Here is an 18,056-nt window from a genome sequence, read left to right as displayed (position 1 = left end):
GGAAACTCATATCTAAAACTGATTTCACATACTGTATAGATAAAATGTCTAATACAAAATTTGAAATGCAGATCTGGAAAATATAGACAGTAATAACTAAGTTAATATACTACATGCATTGCCTCAGAAGGGTCTAAGAATGATTTCTTTGGATCAGTTTTCACCTCTTTTTTGTGCTACAAGTGTCTGTTATCAGAAATTCTTTGACAATTCAAAAAAAAAAAAAAAAAGTACTGTGCATTCTTCACAGGTAAGTGTTGTAATTTCTAGTTTTTCCCACTCTCCCGATCCATGCCTTATGTGTGTGACTGGATGTGGAATGTTCGGAGCCGGTGAATCACCTCACCAGCAATTGATGTGCAACTACCCACTGATGAGACATAATGGCTAGTAACTAACTGCGTCAACTGCCTGTTCCCTTTTATCTGCTAACAGGTGAGGAGTTAATTTCATCTGTTTTTGGTCATATGTCTCTTGGTTTGCCAAAATACTTTCATTTTTTTATTATTAATTTTTTAGAAATTCTTTACCCAATGGTGACTTTAAAAACTCACTGTTGGATCCAAAACAAATATTGTTTAGGTAGTGCCCTGAGCCACATATAGATGTATATTTTTTAAATTTGTTGCTTTAACTATTTATGGTCCCCCTGATCTGCAGCAGAAGAATCTACCTTCTGCAACAGAATTGTTTCAGAATCTAAGATTTCATTTAAAAGAATGTTTCTAGCTATTATGGTTGTGTTTGCAGCTGTTCAAATGGTAGTCGCTTGTAAATTGAACATTTTCATCCTGATTTCTCAAATAGCTTCAAACAATACCTGTAATAAAGAGATGAATTGTCTCCTTCATCTCAATTATTAACTGCAAAGTTTAATGACTGAATATATCAATATTGTTAACAATATCACTGGTAATCATTGTAGCAGAAACATTCAGCTAATGTGGATGTAGTGGCAGATGATGTTTGGTCCAAGGGGTCAGCTGTAAGTTGATAATGAGGAATACAGAATTCTCCCAAAATATAAAATTCCTCTACAACCCCACCCACAATGGAGAGGAAGAGAGAAGATGTATTACAGCTTTCTAAATACCAGAAGTCCTAATTGTTATCCAACCAGTTGCCCAGATCTAGCACACTGAAGACTGGAAATGTAGGATCAGATTAAAATACATTTAATAGGAAAAACAAAACAGGTATGTTATAAAAAATGTGTTTACATATCTACTTCAGTTAAAACTTCCTCTTTACAATTCATGTTAACAAGCTATATCATTTCAATTTGCTGCACATTATGGGTCTTTCCCTTTAATTTAGTTCCAGCTTGCCACACAACTCTGGGGACAGTTGATTGTTAATGTTACTATTAGCATGCCATGTAGGAACCAACAAAAGTTCCTAGTGAAGCTTTTTGTTGTTTTCACTTTTAGTAAGGGCATTCTTGGAGCCCTGAGGCTCCCAGTGTGTGTTGGGGTGGGGGGAGGGTTAAATTAGAACATTCACCTTTCTAGGAAAGAAAATTATGTATTGCAATTTTCTGTTGCAATTTTTTTCACAAGGTGGTAGCTGTTATAAGTTACCCATCCACAATCCTTCAAAACCGACAGATCATTTTAGTTCTGTCTTACCAACTTTGATTAAAATGTATGTATCACAGTTGGGGCAGTTAACAGGCTGTTATGCCTCTATAGTAGGTAAGTATGCCACCTACTGGTGAGATGGTTTAAAGGCTCCTTACTTTGAGCTTGGAACATCCCTCACTTAAATGTGCACACTAGGAATGGACCCAAGAGTGGGGAACTATGGTAAATTACTATCTTCTGAGATCAATAATTACAGGTAAGTAGTTATAATAGTGTTATATCAAAAATTAACAAATTTGCTAACTAATAAAAGTGGTAAAAATAGACTTTAAATCCAGATGTAAACACTTGAAATAATTTAATAATTTTTAATAAGTATTTTGATACAGTCTTAATGTTAGTGATGTGATGAATAAAGCTATAACAGTTTGTTTACATATTTTAATTGCTCTTCTGATTGTTTTTATGAATATTTTAATATAGCAATCAACAGACTTTTTAAAAAAATAGTCTTTTTGTTACAAACAGAAAAAAGGAATTATATATAATGAAAGGAGGGTAAGTACTGGGGGCCAGGTGCTGGGGGGGGAATACAGGCAGCAAGGGGTTGTAGGGGCTAGAAAGGCAAGTTGCCAGGTAAGGGGACTTACCTGCTGGCCCTGTGGCCAGTGCTTTCCCCCACCACATGGGAGGAGCAAAAGATAACCCTCCAATAATTGCATTCTATATATGGAAAAGTACAACCTAATTATTGGTGGGTATTAAATTCAAAGTTGTATTGGATTTGGGTAAATACAGTCTTCTTACCATTCCAGGGTATAATCTTCTTAATGTCCTGAGTCGTACAGTGTTCTATATAGACTTCCTGCTTTAATTTTCACCTTGTACTCTTTATGCTCTCATGTTCTTTTCACTGTTTCTTTTCTTATGTTTTCACTGTGTTTTCTGCCTTATGCATGTCTTATTACTTGATTTAAACAATCCTTTCCTTCTTGTTCTTCAAATACTCACTATCTACTCAGTTTATCTGTTAAAAACAGTTTCTTACATAAAGTGTTTTTCATAGGTGTAATCTTACCAGTTATGTTTTCACAGATTTACTGGGGGTTTTTTACTGGGTTTTTTAATTGTTCAATGTCTGTCAGACTATAAACTTCAGAGTAGCAACTATGATTTATTCTGCATTTCTTAAAGCCTTGTGTTTATGTTGCATAGGTCCACAATTGAAGTGAATCTCCAGAAAAGAGGTTAGATTAAGGCAAGGCTATATAAACTCATTTGGGTTGGCAGGCCAGATCCAGGGCTTCTTGTGACCCAGGTGACCTGCCACTGGTGGCAGCAGCATTAACCCCTGCATGCTGACTGTGCTGACACTATGGCTTGGGCATTAACTTATCTCAACTACCCGAGTTGCTTTGTTGGTGCAAGGGTTAACACTGCCACTGCTCTCTCAACCACTGCCAACAGTCCCAGAGGAGATCTTGACTTAGAAATTTGACAGTAGGGCAACTAGCATCCAGGAGTTAACACCATTGCTGCTGCTTAACCCAAAAATTCTGCAGCAGGGTGAGTGACATCAGCATTAACTTCCCAGGTGTTGACCATGCCAACTAAAAGTCTGGCTGCATGAGCTGGTTCCAGAGATTGGGTCTTCCAGTTCACAAAAGCCCTATGGGCTGAATAACTTGCTTCCATGGGCTCTGGCCTGTGGGCTGTGTGTTTGACACTTTTGGACAAAGGTATGAGAACATTTTGTATGATGGCTCCTATGAATCTGCTTGGACCCACTAGATTAGTTGCTGTGCATGAGTAGCCTAAAATGCTGTGCACAAAATTCTGATCTGGAGGAAAATTATTCAGCTCCCTTATGACAGCAGATGAGTGTGGTGGGCTCCAAGCCCAGAAAAAAATCTCCAACCTCCATAGAAGATTGAATGGAGGGAGGCCTCTACTTGAATGCTTATTTTTATCTGAAACTAAAGTTTAGGCATTCATCCTCTTCTGAAAACAGTGGAGAAAAGAGGCTTGTAATATTTACAGGATGTAGAGGATTATCTTGCAGAGCTACAGGTTGCATACATGTTCTTATGTAAATTTTGTCATTTTATGCATACTGGGCTCCCTGCTCCATTTTCATTACTAAGGAAGATCACCACATTTGACTACTGAATAAGATTGGTTGCTCCAGTTAGTTCCTTTCCACTTTTTTATGAAATTGTTATGCCTTGGCCTCCTCAAAGTTCCCCTCCAAAATAACCTGTTTCCTCCCTTATCTCACATGCCCCCTAGTAAGGCGTGCTCCTTGTTTTTAGAAGACAGAATCATGGGGGGAAGGGAAGATTTATTTTCCCCCTAGAGTCATGGCCTAAACTTGGCTCTTTCATGGTGAGACTGTGCTTCAAAATTACTGCTGCCAACAAGCTGCTAGGGCAGAGTCCGTTGTTACACTTTCACAGCTACTACTGCGTTGGCAGTAGCTTTGGGCTGAGCAGCCAGAAAAAAATGCTGCCAGTTTGCACTCTGCTTCTGTCTCATCCTGCAAGCAACAAGGACAGAATTCAAATTGGCAGCATTTTTTTGGCTACTTATCCCAAAGCTACTGCCAATCCAGTGGTAGCTGTGAAGGGGTTAAGACTGGACTGCGGCCTTGTACTTTGCTGGCTGAGAGAGAAGCAGCTGTCATTTTTGAAGTACAGTTTCTCCAGGCTTCTCTTCCTCCATGTTTCAATTCTTCCTTTAAGTTATGCATCTCAGTTTTGGAGGGCTGATTTTTATTTTTTTTTTAGGGGTGGGAAAGGCGGATGCGGTATATAAGTAAATAATAAGGGTGCATCAATAGAGATTTTTGGGGACAATACCGATAGCTGATTTTAAGGAATCATATTGGCTGATACCGAACTGGTTTCTGATACAGCTGTGTGGAGCTGGTAAGTCTGTGGTGGTGGATGGGGAGGGGAAAGGAAAGGGGTGTGGGGGGACAGATCAAGGCCTCTGCAGTGAGGGAGGGAGTCAGGCTGGGTCTGGGGCAGGTGCTGCCCAGCCAGGGCAGGCATGGTACGGTGCCACAGCTCATCCGGGGAGAGTGGGGGGGGCTCCCGCTACTGCATACACCCTCAGAGGGCACGGTATGTGGGGAGGACGTGCCCCTGGATCTGTGTGAGGGGGGCATCGGCAGGCTGCAGCTGTGGGCTGGAGCCAGGGCTGTGCTGAGCTCTTCCCGGTGCGTGGAGGCTGTGTGGGCCCTCCCAGTGCCATGGCTGTCTGCCCCACAACCTCCATGCACTGTGAAAAGCCCGAAGCAGCCCCGGCCCACCCCGTGCAGATCCGGGGGCAGAAGGTCCCCCATGCCCTCCCGGCGTGTGCACAGCATCAGGAGCTGTTCCCCCTCCCCATCTCCCAGATGAGCCACAGGTCCGTCCTGTGCCTGCACCTCCCTGGCTGGGCAGCGCCTGCCCCAGACCCAGCCCAACTGCCTCCCTCACTGCAGGGGCCTTGATCTGCAACCCCCAACCAGCAAATCCCTGCCCTCCCCCTGTCCCCTTGCACCACACCAGACTTACCAGCTGCACACAGTGCCAGGCTGTGCTTCTCACTGCCTGCGTGCTATGCTGCAGCTACGCACATGCATGGGCATTTATTGGCCAAATTATTGGCCACATCAGACCGATATCCGATACAATCAGTTTTCTTTATAGCAGTGCCAATCCAATATCAGATCAATGTATCAGTGCACCTCTGGTAAATAAGGTACATGTAGCTCTTTAAAAATGGTTTAGAACAACCAGATGAAACCAATGGTCCATCTAGCCCAGTATCTTGTCTCTGAAATTGCCAGAAGTGGATGCTATACAGGGAGAGCATTAAACTGAATGTCTCTAGAGTGATTTATCTTCTATGCAATACCTCTCTGGCATTTACCATTTATTGGGTTAGAGATGCTAAAGGAAACATCTCCAACCATTTTCTGTAGTAGGCATTAGTAGATCGATCATCCGTGAATTTATGCAGCCCTTTTTGAAGGGACTGCCTCCTCCACCTTCTGTTGCAATGAATTCTATAAGTTAACTACACCTTGTGTAACATAATACTTTCTCTTGTTAGTTTTAAACCTGTCTCCTAATCTCAGCAGATATCCCCTAATTCCAGTATTTTGGGACTTGATGAATAATAGTTGATGGATAACAGTTCCCTGTTCATTTGGTCCATACCCTTCATGATTTTACAGACCAGCGTCATATCCTACCTTTAGCCTTTTCCTGCCAAACTGAAGAATCTTAGCCATTTTAGTCTTTCCTGGTATGAGGCCCCTGACCATTTTGATTGCCCTTCTAATTCTGCTGTGTTCTTTTTGAGATGTGGGGACTAGAGCTGCACACAGTATTCAAGATGTGGGCTCACCATTGGAATTTTATAGTGGCACATGATAGTCTCTGTTTTGTTTTCAGTTCCCTTCTTAATGATGCCTGACACATTTTATTGGCTTTTTGGTTGCCACCGCACCCTGAGCGGACATTTTTTTAAAGAACTGTCTCCCGTAACACCAGCATCTCTGAGTTGTGACAGCTAGTTTAACCCAGCATTGTATATGTATAGTTGAGGTTATTTCTCCCCAAATGCATTACGCATACTTATAAAAAATAATCAGCAATATTGCTAGTTTTAAATAATGTAAGCAAGCTTTTGGGATTATAGCTGACTTCTTGTGAAGCAGTGTCATCTACTGGGCTGAGAGGCAATAATTTTTATAAGAGATCTGAAAATCTTCTGTCTATTCCTCTCTGTATGCACTCATGAAGTCTTACATGGCATTATAAAATAAATGGATTATTCTGATCTGCTGTGTTTAGGGAATGATATAGAGATCCTATCAAACTACCGACTTTTACATTATGCATCCAAATGGCACTTGACAACTATGAAACTCCATGTTTTTGGCTCATGATCCTATTCCACATGCAGTCTGAATGCATACGGATCCACTTGCTTGTTGAGTATGTGCAACGCTGTGCACACTGGTATAAGTCCTGGAATTGTAGTAAGGCAAAAACCCATGGCTAGCAGGTGTTAGATGGTAGACAGGGAAGCGTTTCCCATATGTTAGCCCAGTATATAAGGCATTTTTCCAGGAAACAGGAGACCTGGGTTCTAGGCTTCCCCAAAGAAGGTTTGAACTAGTATCTCTTCAGTTTTCGAGCACCAAAGATTAGGCATTATTTGTGTCTTTCTCCAGTGCTCGTTAAAGTTGATTCCTTAAGTAGTCAAGCAAAGGAGGAGACAATAAGAGGCTAGGAGGAAGATAGCAGGCCAAAAAGCCTGCATGGCTCAGTGAGCGGGGTGCTGCTTTAAAAGGGAGTAGGGCCTAGGTTCTAGCCTGCGCCCTTGTTTCCACTGGAGCAGAAACTTCCCTATTCCTCACCATCCATTTTATTGAATTAATATTAAATGCAAGAGGCAAGAGCTCAGTGGCATGAGGAGGGCCTCTCTTCCCTACAATTTCTTTACTTATGGTCAGATATCTGTACATCAGTTATAGAACAATAGGACTGAAAGACTTCAGGGGATCACCTAGTCATCTTGATCAGCTCAAGGCAGGATCATCCCTGTGTTTGTCTAACTGCTCTTAAAGATGTCAGGAGTGGAGATTCTACAACTTCTCTACTAATTAGTTCCAGTGCTTAGTACAGTATGGAGCCATATATGTGCCTGCCCAGAGGACAGCCTACTGAGCATACTCGCTACCTATGTGGACACTTGCTTGTTCATGCTATGCATGTAATAGGATAAGAAACTTTGTAAGTGCCAAAAATAGTAGTTATGTGGTTGGGTAAATATAATTTGGGAACATAAAGTGAAATAGTATTTTGCCCTGACTATTTGCTTAGATAATAGTTTTTTCTTACCTGTGGTATTTTTCTAATAGAGAAGATCAATTTATACTGCCTTACTTTTGGTGGCAGTTTTTTTTTTTTTTTTTTAATTCTTGTTGTGTACTTTGGATATATTGGATACTTGTTAGGCTTTGCTTTATGTACCTTATCTGCTCCACCCCAGACAGTCTTTCTTAGGATGATAGTTCTGTTGTTTTGTTTTTTCCTTCCCAGCCTTACATCTCATGTGAAATGCCTTTGTCCTTGACTTAATTCCTAGTGAACATCTCTCATTTTACACTTGTAGCTTTAAGTATTTTACCAGTTTGAGCTGGAGAAGATAAATGAATCTTCAGGGAAACTTTTATAGGTGTGGGTGTGGGATCTAGTGGGGGCCAGAGCAGCAGCATACAGGGAGTACATTCCAGTGCTGGGAGTGCTTCCAGCACTGCTGAGTGCTGTGCACACTGGGAGCCCTGTCAGGAGTCACCAGGGTCTGTGTCAGGAGTGCTGGGCATCCGCTACAGGGATTCCATCCCCAAGAATTCTCCTTTCCTTTTTCCTCCAGTGGAGAAGTAGAGGCAATTTGGGTTGGAGTGCCTGGCACTGAGAGCAGGTCCTGGTGGCTGGACAGCTAGTAAGATATTCTTCAGCCTACCAGCTCCACCCAGCTCTCTGCCTCCCTCCCCCATGGGGCCATGGGAGACCAGAGCACTGCAGGGTTATTGAGGATTTATGGGTACCCTCTCCCCATCCAGATGTAACAAAAATGAAACATTGAAAAATAGTACTTCATTAAAGAGACACTATGTTGGAGTGTTTCTGTCACTTTTAGAATGTTTCAAAGGGCTTCTATATGTGTACTGTTAATTGTGACAGGTATTGCTTAAGGGCAGGTGTAGCTCTTGAGCAGTGGTAGGGAGAATTGGTAATCTTCTCCAGTCCATCCTGTATTATGTTGTCAAAATGTGTTTTGGGTCCTCTGCTGCTGCTACACTCCTCTTGTACATTCATATAAAGCAGAAGGAAAAGACTTTGTTCCAAATTAGCAGCATACTAATAGTACTCGCCATTCCCTCAGGAGTGTTTTGTAAGTATACCTCTGAAAACAGAGAGGTCTTGCATAGGTGGAGGAATGAGTATTTGATGGCTGATATAAATCTGAGGACATGATCAGGCCATCTTGTATGAACCAAATTCCTACAATGGGCGGGGAAGGAAGGAAATTTGTAGGAGCAGGGAATAGGGGGAGGGACCCATGTGTGCAGTTTTTTGTGATATGGCAATGAGCTTAGTTGTCCCAGTCAGGCACAGATCCATATTGGAAAATATATTGCATTTCATGTTTTATTCCAGAGCTTGAGATCTGGGCTTCTAAATCTTCCAGGTATACTAGGGATGGTACATATGCTACTGTCTTCCATGAACACTAGTTTACTTTTATGGTGTGTCCCTACACAGTGATTACAATGGAAGATATTTCTTTTGGCTCATATCTCACCTGTGCATTTGATAGGTGGTGACTAAAATATCTAGCATACTAAGAAAAGCTAATTTTCCTAACATTGTTATAATACTGTAATAAACATTGTTGAATGAGTGGAAGTGTACGGACGTACTCTATATTTATATTCAAGTTGAGTAACCAAAATAGAATAATTTCATAAAGATATTTTTCTTTTTTTCTCATTAAGGGTGGTAGGCATGTTGATTACGTGGTGGATCAGATTGTTGGGAAATTGATAGAAGTGGTAAAGAAAAAGAATAAAGCTGGAGTTTCAGTGAAACCATTTCAGGCAAGTTGTTTTATACATATTACATGCCAACATGTGGAAAAAAGTTGTGGTCAGCAGTTTTAATAAGTGAATTGGTCTATTTGTTTTCAACAGGTGAAGAATCATATATGGGTTTTTGTTAATTGCCTAATTGAAAATCCATCATTTGATTCCCAAACAAAAGAAAACATGACACTTCAGCCTAAAAGTTTTGGGTCCAAATGTCAGCTATCAGAGAAATTTTTTAAAGCAGTAAGTATTGCACATTTCTTTTTATTATAGGAGCATAGAAATTAGTGTACTTGGTGAGCTTACATGTGCTCCCACAGAGTACTAGATAAACTGGGATATGCAGTCTGAATTATGTGACTTTTGTGGCAAACATTACAAATTAAAAACTTGATAAACATTACAGAGGTCTTCTGACATTTTTCTAGTCCAATTATTGGGGTTATTGGGCAGCATTGCAGCCTTTGTTCTGGGTTTCTGGGTTTCATCATTTCCATGGCCAACATTTTGCAGATTTAATAGTACTTATGCTGGTAAGGTGGATCTCATTGTTCTAGAATAAAGACAGGCATTTACAACTATTAATAGTAAAATAATTTTGTGAGATAAAGCATATTCTTTCTTCTACTTTGTCCTTTGGTACCTGTGTTTATTCTCTGTGAGACGTTTATGGAAAAAACTTGTAGAAGAACTTTTCTTGTTTTCTGTGAATCTTGGCAACTTACTAATGTTTGTTGCTTCTCAAAAAATAGCATACGCACAGGCATAACAATTGTATAAATATCAAAGGATACCCATGTAAGCTGATACAACAGAACTGTTATGGGTGCTTGATTCTGTGTGCAGCACAACCATTTCAGCTATAACCATGGTTCATTCAGGGTCAAAACTCATGCTACATAAGCCTTGCAATTTCAGCAAGCTCATGCAGACTGACAGTTACAGTGTAACAGCTGATGTGTGCTCCTGAGCAGCAACTCCCTCTCAGCTTTTAAAGCAGCTAAAATGTATTTTTGTCCACGTCTTACTTTGAAAATATGGATTTGTGTTTCAATATGGATGGTTTGGGAATCACCATTTTAAGCAACTGCATTAGTGAAAATGCAAACTTCATTTATCTATGCCTCTATACATGGGAAGGAAAATAGAATTGACTTAAATGTCAGCCTGAGTTCATTAAGCTGAGTCATGTTTAGTGCCAGTAACCTAAATGGAAATGAAGCAGCATGTGATGGCAGAGTTACAGCCTGTACGCTTACCAACAAACAACAGATTTAGACTAAAAAAGGAAGCAAGCTCCTTGGCTTAAAATGCTTTCATCCTATGAAACTAATGGCATTCTTCATACCTTTTAGTACTTGGGGGAAGGCAGTATACCAAAATAATGATAGACTTTGTACAACCTCCAGAATTGCCCTCCATTATATATCTTCCATTTCTGGCAAAGTTTTTGATTTATAGTGTTTATAGTCTGTATATCAAGTGTATTAAATGTGCAATGAAATCTCTAGCCATTGAATTCTTTATGATTAGGGAATTGTAAAATGCCAAAAGCACATGCTGTCTTGCTCCATTGGGGATGGGTGGGGGGCGGGTGATAGGAGTGTGTGTGTGTGCGTGTGCAAAATATTGGTACTACTTGTTGTGTGAAGAAATACATCTTATTGCTATAGACTTCCTAGACCGTAGTGGTGGTTTATTGGTTATAAGGCCTGATTCGCATTTATACTTGGGCCTTTTTACTTCATTCTGACTATTTCCATATAAATGGGCCTCTAAGATGATTGTAAATATAATTTGATTCCATTATAGCACCGCTTTACACTGCCAGAGAAGTGTAATGTGGCTGTAGTGTGAATGGAATCAAGTACCCAAAGTGTGCTCAGGACATAATAAAATACTTCCTTATTTTAGAAGTTTTACCATAGACAACTGCCAAATAAAGTGCAGGCAAAGAAGTGAAGTGGAAATGGAACTGAAAAGAAAGGAGTATAGGTAGCTACAAGGTTGTTTGGGTAGTATTGAAGTTGTCTTGAATTATGCTTTTTTAAATTGGTGAAAGAATTTAAAAGCCATTGTTAGATTTTACTCTTCACATTTTACTTCATTATTTTGGTATCAGTGTTTGCGGATGTACTTCTGTTCTCATGTATAATTTTAATGTGTCATTTTTTATAGGCTTCTAATTGTGGTATCATAGAAAGTATTCTGAACTGGGTCAAATTCAAGGCTCAGACACAGCTGAACAAAAAATGTTCATCTGTGAAACACAGTAAAATCAAAGGCATTCCAAAGCTGGATGATGCTAATGATGCTGGTAAGAGCTAAGTATATGTTTATTTCCTCCAAGAACATTATTACTTTATAAATCTCTTATTACTGTTATTAATACTATTACTAGATGGCTAAATCTGTTGTCCACAAGTTCATATAGAGAATTTATCATTATGTTGAATTATTATTCAAAAAGCTTCATTACCTTTAAACAGACCTGCATATTTCTATCTTCCATATGGGAATTCTTAGTGGTCAGTGGAACTGAAGTTTTAAGTGTCAGCTAGGCATGCTCTTTAGGTTAAGGAGTTGATATATCTGATCAAAGGTCTATTTTTTATTTAAAGAGATATGGTGCTTTCTGTTTAGAAGTACATAACAATGTGTAATATCTTCAATATTCTGTGTAAGTGATTCTTTTTTTTAATACATCACTCAATAGATATAATAATGATCCGTTGTAAATAGGTAATGACATTTAAGGCTGATGAGAAGGGTTTGTAATCTCTTTTCTGAAAATGTTCTGGTCATTATCTACAAAGACTTCAGTAAGAAATTATTCCTTCAATTGGAATTAGTGTCTTTTTAAGCAGGGATGAGATTAGAGGGAGAAAGCAGTAATATAAACAAGGCACTGTTTGTGCGTAGATTTTTGGATCTTCCAAAAAATTAACGGTGGTTCCATTGACAATTAAATGACATCCACCAGCTGACTCTTGGGTGTGCAGGAGTTTGCCAGTTAAGCGAAGTAGATGGCTTGGAGGGTGTGGGTGTGTATTATGTGCACTGTAAGGCTGTTTTTACACTCATTGTTTTAGGAGAAATCCAGACCTGCTCCTGAGCCATCTGCTGTGCTTACCTGACAGTTTCTGATACATCCAAGTGAGAATAAGCATGTGGGACTTGTTTTTTCATTTGTAAATACTGAATTGGGAAACAAGCCCTGCAGATATGACCAAGGGTTTTGTAGCACTTTTCAGGACAGCTTCTCTTCCATCTTTACATAAGATGATTTTGACCAAAACCATTTTGTATTGTCTAAGTCAGCAGCTCTTCCCTGAGCAAATAAATACTGTGATTTCTTTGAGTGCTTGTACACATATGTAATCCACTGGTGCACTTGTTCCCAGTGTATTCAAACTGGATGGCTATACCTGTTGGGTTCTATACCTGTTGGGTACTCATACCTACAACTGAGACATAAAGCTTGGGGTGCCTTGACTCCCTTTGTCTCTTCTTGACAGAATGGCTATGAGTTACAGGGTCTACTGACTCCTTTTCACTTTTTTTGCAGAGGTGTAAAAAGCAAGTTTTGTGTTCTGAGCTAAACCCTGCTGGAGATCAGGAGAGGTGGGATGTGGGGGTGGTCAGTCTTACCTGCCCCAGGGACTCAGTCCCTGGCTCCTGTTGCTGCCACTCAGTTTGCTCACCCTGTTTGTGTCTGTTGCTGCTGTAGCAGTGGCATGGTGTCCCATCCTTGCTGCCTAATTGCTGCTGCTACAGTGATGTGGGGCTGCTGCTGTGGCATGTGCTTCTTGGGGGTGGTTTGTGCCCCCTCTAAATCGACATCCTGTGGACTCCTGTAAGTCAATAGATGTATCACAGCAGGGGTCGGCAAAATATGGCCCGTGGACCAGATCTGGCCCACCAAATGATTGGGTTTGGCCTGTGGGGGTGTGCCCACTAATTCATTGCATCTGGCCTGCGGCTGCCCCCGCATCACTCTGCATGGGCTCCCACGTGGAGCAGGCTGCATTACACTCTCACCCATGCCCGTCAGTGTCCCCAGCCCTGGCCAGTGTGCGCAGGTTTCTGATAGGTCTGCTTCTGGTATGGCTGCAGTTGTCCAGGTACTGCTCAGCTCCTCCTGCCTCCAGTGGCTCCTCCTCCTTCTCCTGCCCCTGCTGTGCTGCTCCAGGCAGCAGGTAGCACAGGGAAGTGATGGTGGCTGTGGGGACGTGTGCCAGGCACCACATGCCCAGCCAAGCAGGGAAGGCACTACAGCTGGGCAGCTCCTGTTACAGCTCACGGGGCTCCAGCTTCAGCTCCTGGCTGTCTTCCACCCACTCTGCCTGCCTGACACAGCATGAGTGGCTGAGAATTTGAGTTTATGTAGTGTCCCCAGGATTGTTATTAATGGCAAGACTTGGCTAGAACCACATATCTAGTTAAATGGAAAATGCTTTCGATTGGGGCTTTCTGCCTGCTGTTTCTATTCAGTGTACAGATATATTTTGAATATTGGTAGACTTATACATTTGTATCTTTTCTATAAGGTCAGTAAAGGTACATCTTGCAGCCACTGATGCCAGTTGTCCTCCTGTCTCAGAACATCCTGTTTCTCCCATTGTGGTAGGAGGATTTCTAAAAGGTCTAATGAGGGCTTACTGACCCAAAAGGAAATCTTTTTCTTCCTGGGATGTTAATTTATTATTGGCAGTATATCAAGAGTAACCTTTAGAGCCATTAGCCTGAAGCACCCACATCTTAGTTTTTTCTAGTAGGAATAAATATTGGTAAATAGAATCTGTGGTGAACTTACCCATTCGTGGTGGTGATACCATCAGACTTGATGTGCTGCCCTAGGTAGGATGCCTGCTAAACTGAAAACAGCATAGCCACCTCTAAGTGGTGCAGTGTCTGTGTTAATAAACACTGCTGTCACAGGGCTAACTAGCCAACCCACAGGTGGCTCGCTACATTGCTTCTACTTTAGGTGGCAACCCACCTGGAGCAATGTTGCCATGGGGGATAATAAGTTTGATAGCAACATGATCTAGTAGACAGCTACAAGTTTTAATGCCAAAACCTCTATATGTAATCTTTTGTAAGAATAAGGTCTTATTGAGGGTTTGTTTGAGGTTTTTATTGAAATTCAACTTGGGAATTCCATCTTTATCTTATTTATGTATAAGATACATGTAGGCATGAGGGAGGTCTTCACAGGTTGAATGTTTTCAGACTGTCTTCTTTATATAAGAGGAAAAAGCATTGTAGACCTTTGTAGCTGACATACAAGGAATGAGAAGCCAGGCTAAGTTTGACCAAAGAATTCCAATTGGATCTTGGCCTACAGTAGCAAGTGTAACACCACTAGCAGAGATTTATTGCACATTTCACAAGGTCTCCAGTTATTTCAGTGGATTTTCTTTAATGATCTGCTCATAGACACCTATAAAGCCATAATTTGGTCTTAAGTATTCATATTCACCATTCATTTTCATCATTGAAAAATCCAGAACTTTGGAAGGTTGCTGTTTAAGGAGATTGAATTTCAGCTACTAAAGAAGCACTGCCTGGGAATCACTCACAGTGGAGTTTAAATGTGGACAAACAATCAAAGAAGAAACAGTTCCTTACTTGAACTGCATTTACCATACTCTTGAGATATATTCATACATGCATATTTTACAACCCACCATCCATTCCTACTACACTGGATTCTAATATGACCCAGATTTTGGTAGTGAAGAAATTCAGAAAGTTCTGACTGACCCCGCCCTTCATGCTCTTCATTGGATGCATGAGGGAGCTGCATTCCTTGCCCCATGAAGTACTAAGTGCAGCTTGAGTGCACTGAGCACACATTAATAGTGGATAGTGGAATATCTACATCTACAGAATATCTTGTAAATAACAGAAGAAACTTACTCATATGAACAGTAGTTGTCAGAGAAATCCCTGAGAATGTAAGTGGAACACCAAACTTTGATCCAGTGTTCTGCTGTTTGTGTGGTGATGTGTTTCAGTCTGGATTGTATAGGAGGGCAGAAGCAATTAGGCTTTGTGGAGAATGAAATTATGTATGCAAATATGTGGAAGAGCAAATAACCTCATATAAATATAGATATATGTATGGGTGTAATTTGCAGACAGGCTGTGGAGCTGTTAGGGTGTAAAGACCTTATAGCACCCACTGTTCTACTACTATTTGGGCCACTTTCATTGCATCATTCTCCCTACTCCTCACCAGCCCATTTGGAACTGAGATTAGGATTCCTTTATGATGTACGCAGGGTGGGTAGACTGCTTCATTCCCACCATGTAGTTTAAGTGATAAGGAGAGCTTTTCCTAGCTGGGCAAAATTTACCCTAAAATTAATTTATAATCTTGGTTAGGAGAAGATGCTCACAATGCAGTAACATCACATTTCCTATATGTGTTTTAAAAATCTTTCTATTTTGGTTTTCTTGTATTTCCTACCCCCATCCCAGGTGGTAAACATTCCTTGGACTGCACATTGATTTTAACAGAGGGAGACTCTGCCAAATCTTTAGCTGTCTCTGGCTTAGGTGTAATTGGACGAGACAGATACGGGGTATTCCCGCTCAGGGGTAAAATTCTCAATGTTCGTGAAGCTTCTCACAAGCAGGTAAGCAATACTGTATTCCTTCCCCTCCCCACCTCTGCTATCCTCCCTCTACTCAGGCTCAAAATTAGGAGAACAGCTTAAAAATCATGAGACTAAATTTTTGGGGGTGAGTTTTTATTTGTTTTAGAGTTTTGAAGGTTCACATTTTCTGCATTCCCCCCCTCTCTTGTAAATATGAGGGCTACAAACTTTTTTTTTTAGTGAACCTTGAGAGTCTCACCTAAAGTAACTTCTGGAGTTGGAGTTTCCAAAACACACCATATATTGCTAACCTTGTGGTTAAAAAAAAAGCTGACAAGTTTGTGTAAGGAAGTATATTATCTAAACTTTAAATATATATTTTTAAATATAATGCTGTATTTATGTAGCTGAGGGAAAAAATAAAACCTGATGCTCTTGCCCATCCTTTGCTGAATCTTTGCTTTTTGTATAGATTATGGAAAATGCAGAAATCAACAACATTATCAAAATAGTTGGTTTGCAGTACAAGAAGAGTTATGAAGATCCAGAATCTCTAAAATCCTTGAGATATGGAAAAATTATGATCATGACTGATCAGGTTAGTTTGAAATTTACAAATTTTAATAATGTAATTTGTTATAAAGTATGATATTTTAAAGTCCATTTATCTACAGCTTTATAGCCACTTATAACCTAGTCCACTTATAACCTAGAGCTTTTTCAGGAGATCTACGCATTCCATACTGTACTCATGTCAAGACTTCTGCTTCTGTGCTAGTTGGTTGCAGATGAAGGCCAGGTTGTTGGGTACTTCTTGCTTTTGCAGCAAATCTCAGGACTTCTGCCAAATGACTGTTGTGCAATGTATAAGTGCATGGTCCTTTGAACCAGTATCAATTTGTGAAAATATGTTAATCTTACCCAGTCATATTTAATGATATGCCACTCATACACTCTTATATCAGTTCAGTTGCACAAGAGCTGATGCATTATATTCACTGAATGGTCACTCTTGTTTCTTATTTAGGATCAGGATGGATCTCATATAAAAGGCTTGTTGATCAATTTTATTCATCACAATTGGCCATCTCTTTTGAAACATGGGTTTCTTGAAGAATTCATCACTCCCATTGTAAAGGTACAACTTATACTGATGTACAGTTTTTATTACATTCTCTACAATAAGCCAAAAAGCTGATTATGTATTTTCTTGTTTAAGGCAAGCAAAAATAAGCAGGAACTTTCCTTCTATAGTATTCCTGAATTTGATGAGTGGAAGAAACATATGGAAAATCACAAAGCCTGGAAGATAAAATACTACAAAGGTTTGTGTGTATATGTGCCAGGAGGAGGTTGGGTTGGTTTTTGTTTGTTTGTTTGTTTGTTGTGGTTTTTGTTTTTTTCACTTTAAACAAACAAACCTCATGAACCTTGCAAACAAATGGGTTTTGTACAGTTGTACTACTAGGGACTTTTGTAGTTGTTTCTGAGGTGACTTCCTAGTTAGCCCCTGAAAAAGGCAGCATAAGACTGTGATGAAAGTTCTCTGAGTAGGTAGACAGACAAGATTCTTTGGGCAGATGTGATCTCTTTTATTAGGCCAGCTAAACAGTTGGAAAATTTGTTCTTTGCAAGCTTTCAAGCACAAACACCCTTCTTCAGGAACAGGGAGAGTCTCCATATTAACTTCTATTCCATTCAGGTGAACACAAAACACCAGCAGACTCCCTATGTCTGAAGAGGGGTGTTTGTGCCTGAAAGCTTGCAAAGAACAAATTTACCAACTGTTTAGCTGGCCTAATAATTGTTTGTTTGTTTGTTTGTTGTGGTTTTTGTTTTTTTCACTTTAAACAAACAAACCTCATGAACCTTGCAAACAAATGGGTTTTGTACAGTTGTACTACTAGGGACTTTTGTAGTTGTTTCTGAGGTGACTTCCTAGTTAGCCCCTGAAAAAGGCAGCATAAGACTGTGATGAAAGTTCTCTGAGTAGGTAGACAGACAAGATTCTTTGGGCAGATGTGATCTCTTTTATTAGGCCAGCTAAACAGTTGGAAAATTTGTTCTTTGCAAGCTTTCAAGCACAAACACCCTTCTTCAGGAACAGGGAGAGTCTCCATATTAACTTCTATTCCATTCAGGTGAACACAAAACACCAGCAGACTCCCTATGTCTGAAGAGGGGTGTTTGTGCCTGAAAGCTTGCAAAGAACAA

The 18,056-nt window shown here is 40.3% G+C and overlaps 1 protein-coding gene across 8 annotated transcripts in view; it reads left to right on the top strand.

Moving 5' to 3' along the window:
- TOP2B (DNA topoisomerase II beta) overlaps window positions 1–18,056 on the top strand; it is an 88,771-nt gene that overhangs the window by 43,679 nt on the left and 27,036 nt on the right. For all 8 annotated transcript variants that reach the window (XM_025201013.1, XM_025201019.1, XM_025201020.1 and 5 more), the window contains 7 exons: window positions 9,145–9,246; window positions 9,340–9,477; window positions 11,413–11,551; window positions 15,724–15,881; window positions 16,315–16,440; window positions 16,870–16,980; window positions 17,062–17,167. In XM_025201013.1, the coding sequence (XP_025056798.1) occupies window positions 9,145–9,246; window positions 9,340–9,477; window positions 11,413–11,551; window positions 15,724–15,881; window positions 16,315–16,440; window positions 16,870–16,980; window positions 17,062–17,167 (880 nt within the window). The remainder of the gene's footprint in view (window positions 1–9,144; window positions 9,247–9,339; window positions 9,478–11,412; window positions 11,552–15,723; window positions 15,882–16,314; window positions 16,441–16,869; window positions 16,981–17,061; window positions 17,168–18,056) is intronic.

This window comes from Alligator sinensis, unplaced genomic scaffold, assembly GCF_000455745.1.
Source record: "Alligator sinensis unplaced genomic scaffold, ASM45574v1 scaffold299_1, whole genome shotgun sequence".
Lineage (NCBI taxonomy): Eukaryota > Metazoa > Chordata > Crocodylia > Alligatoridae > Alligator > Alligator sinensis.
Note: the sequence above shows the minus strand (reverse complement) of the source record. Positions and strands in the feature narration are given on the sequence as shown.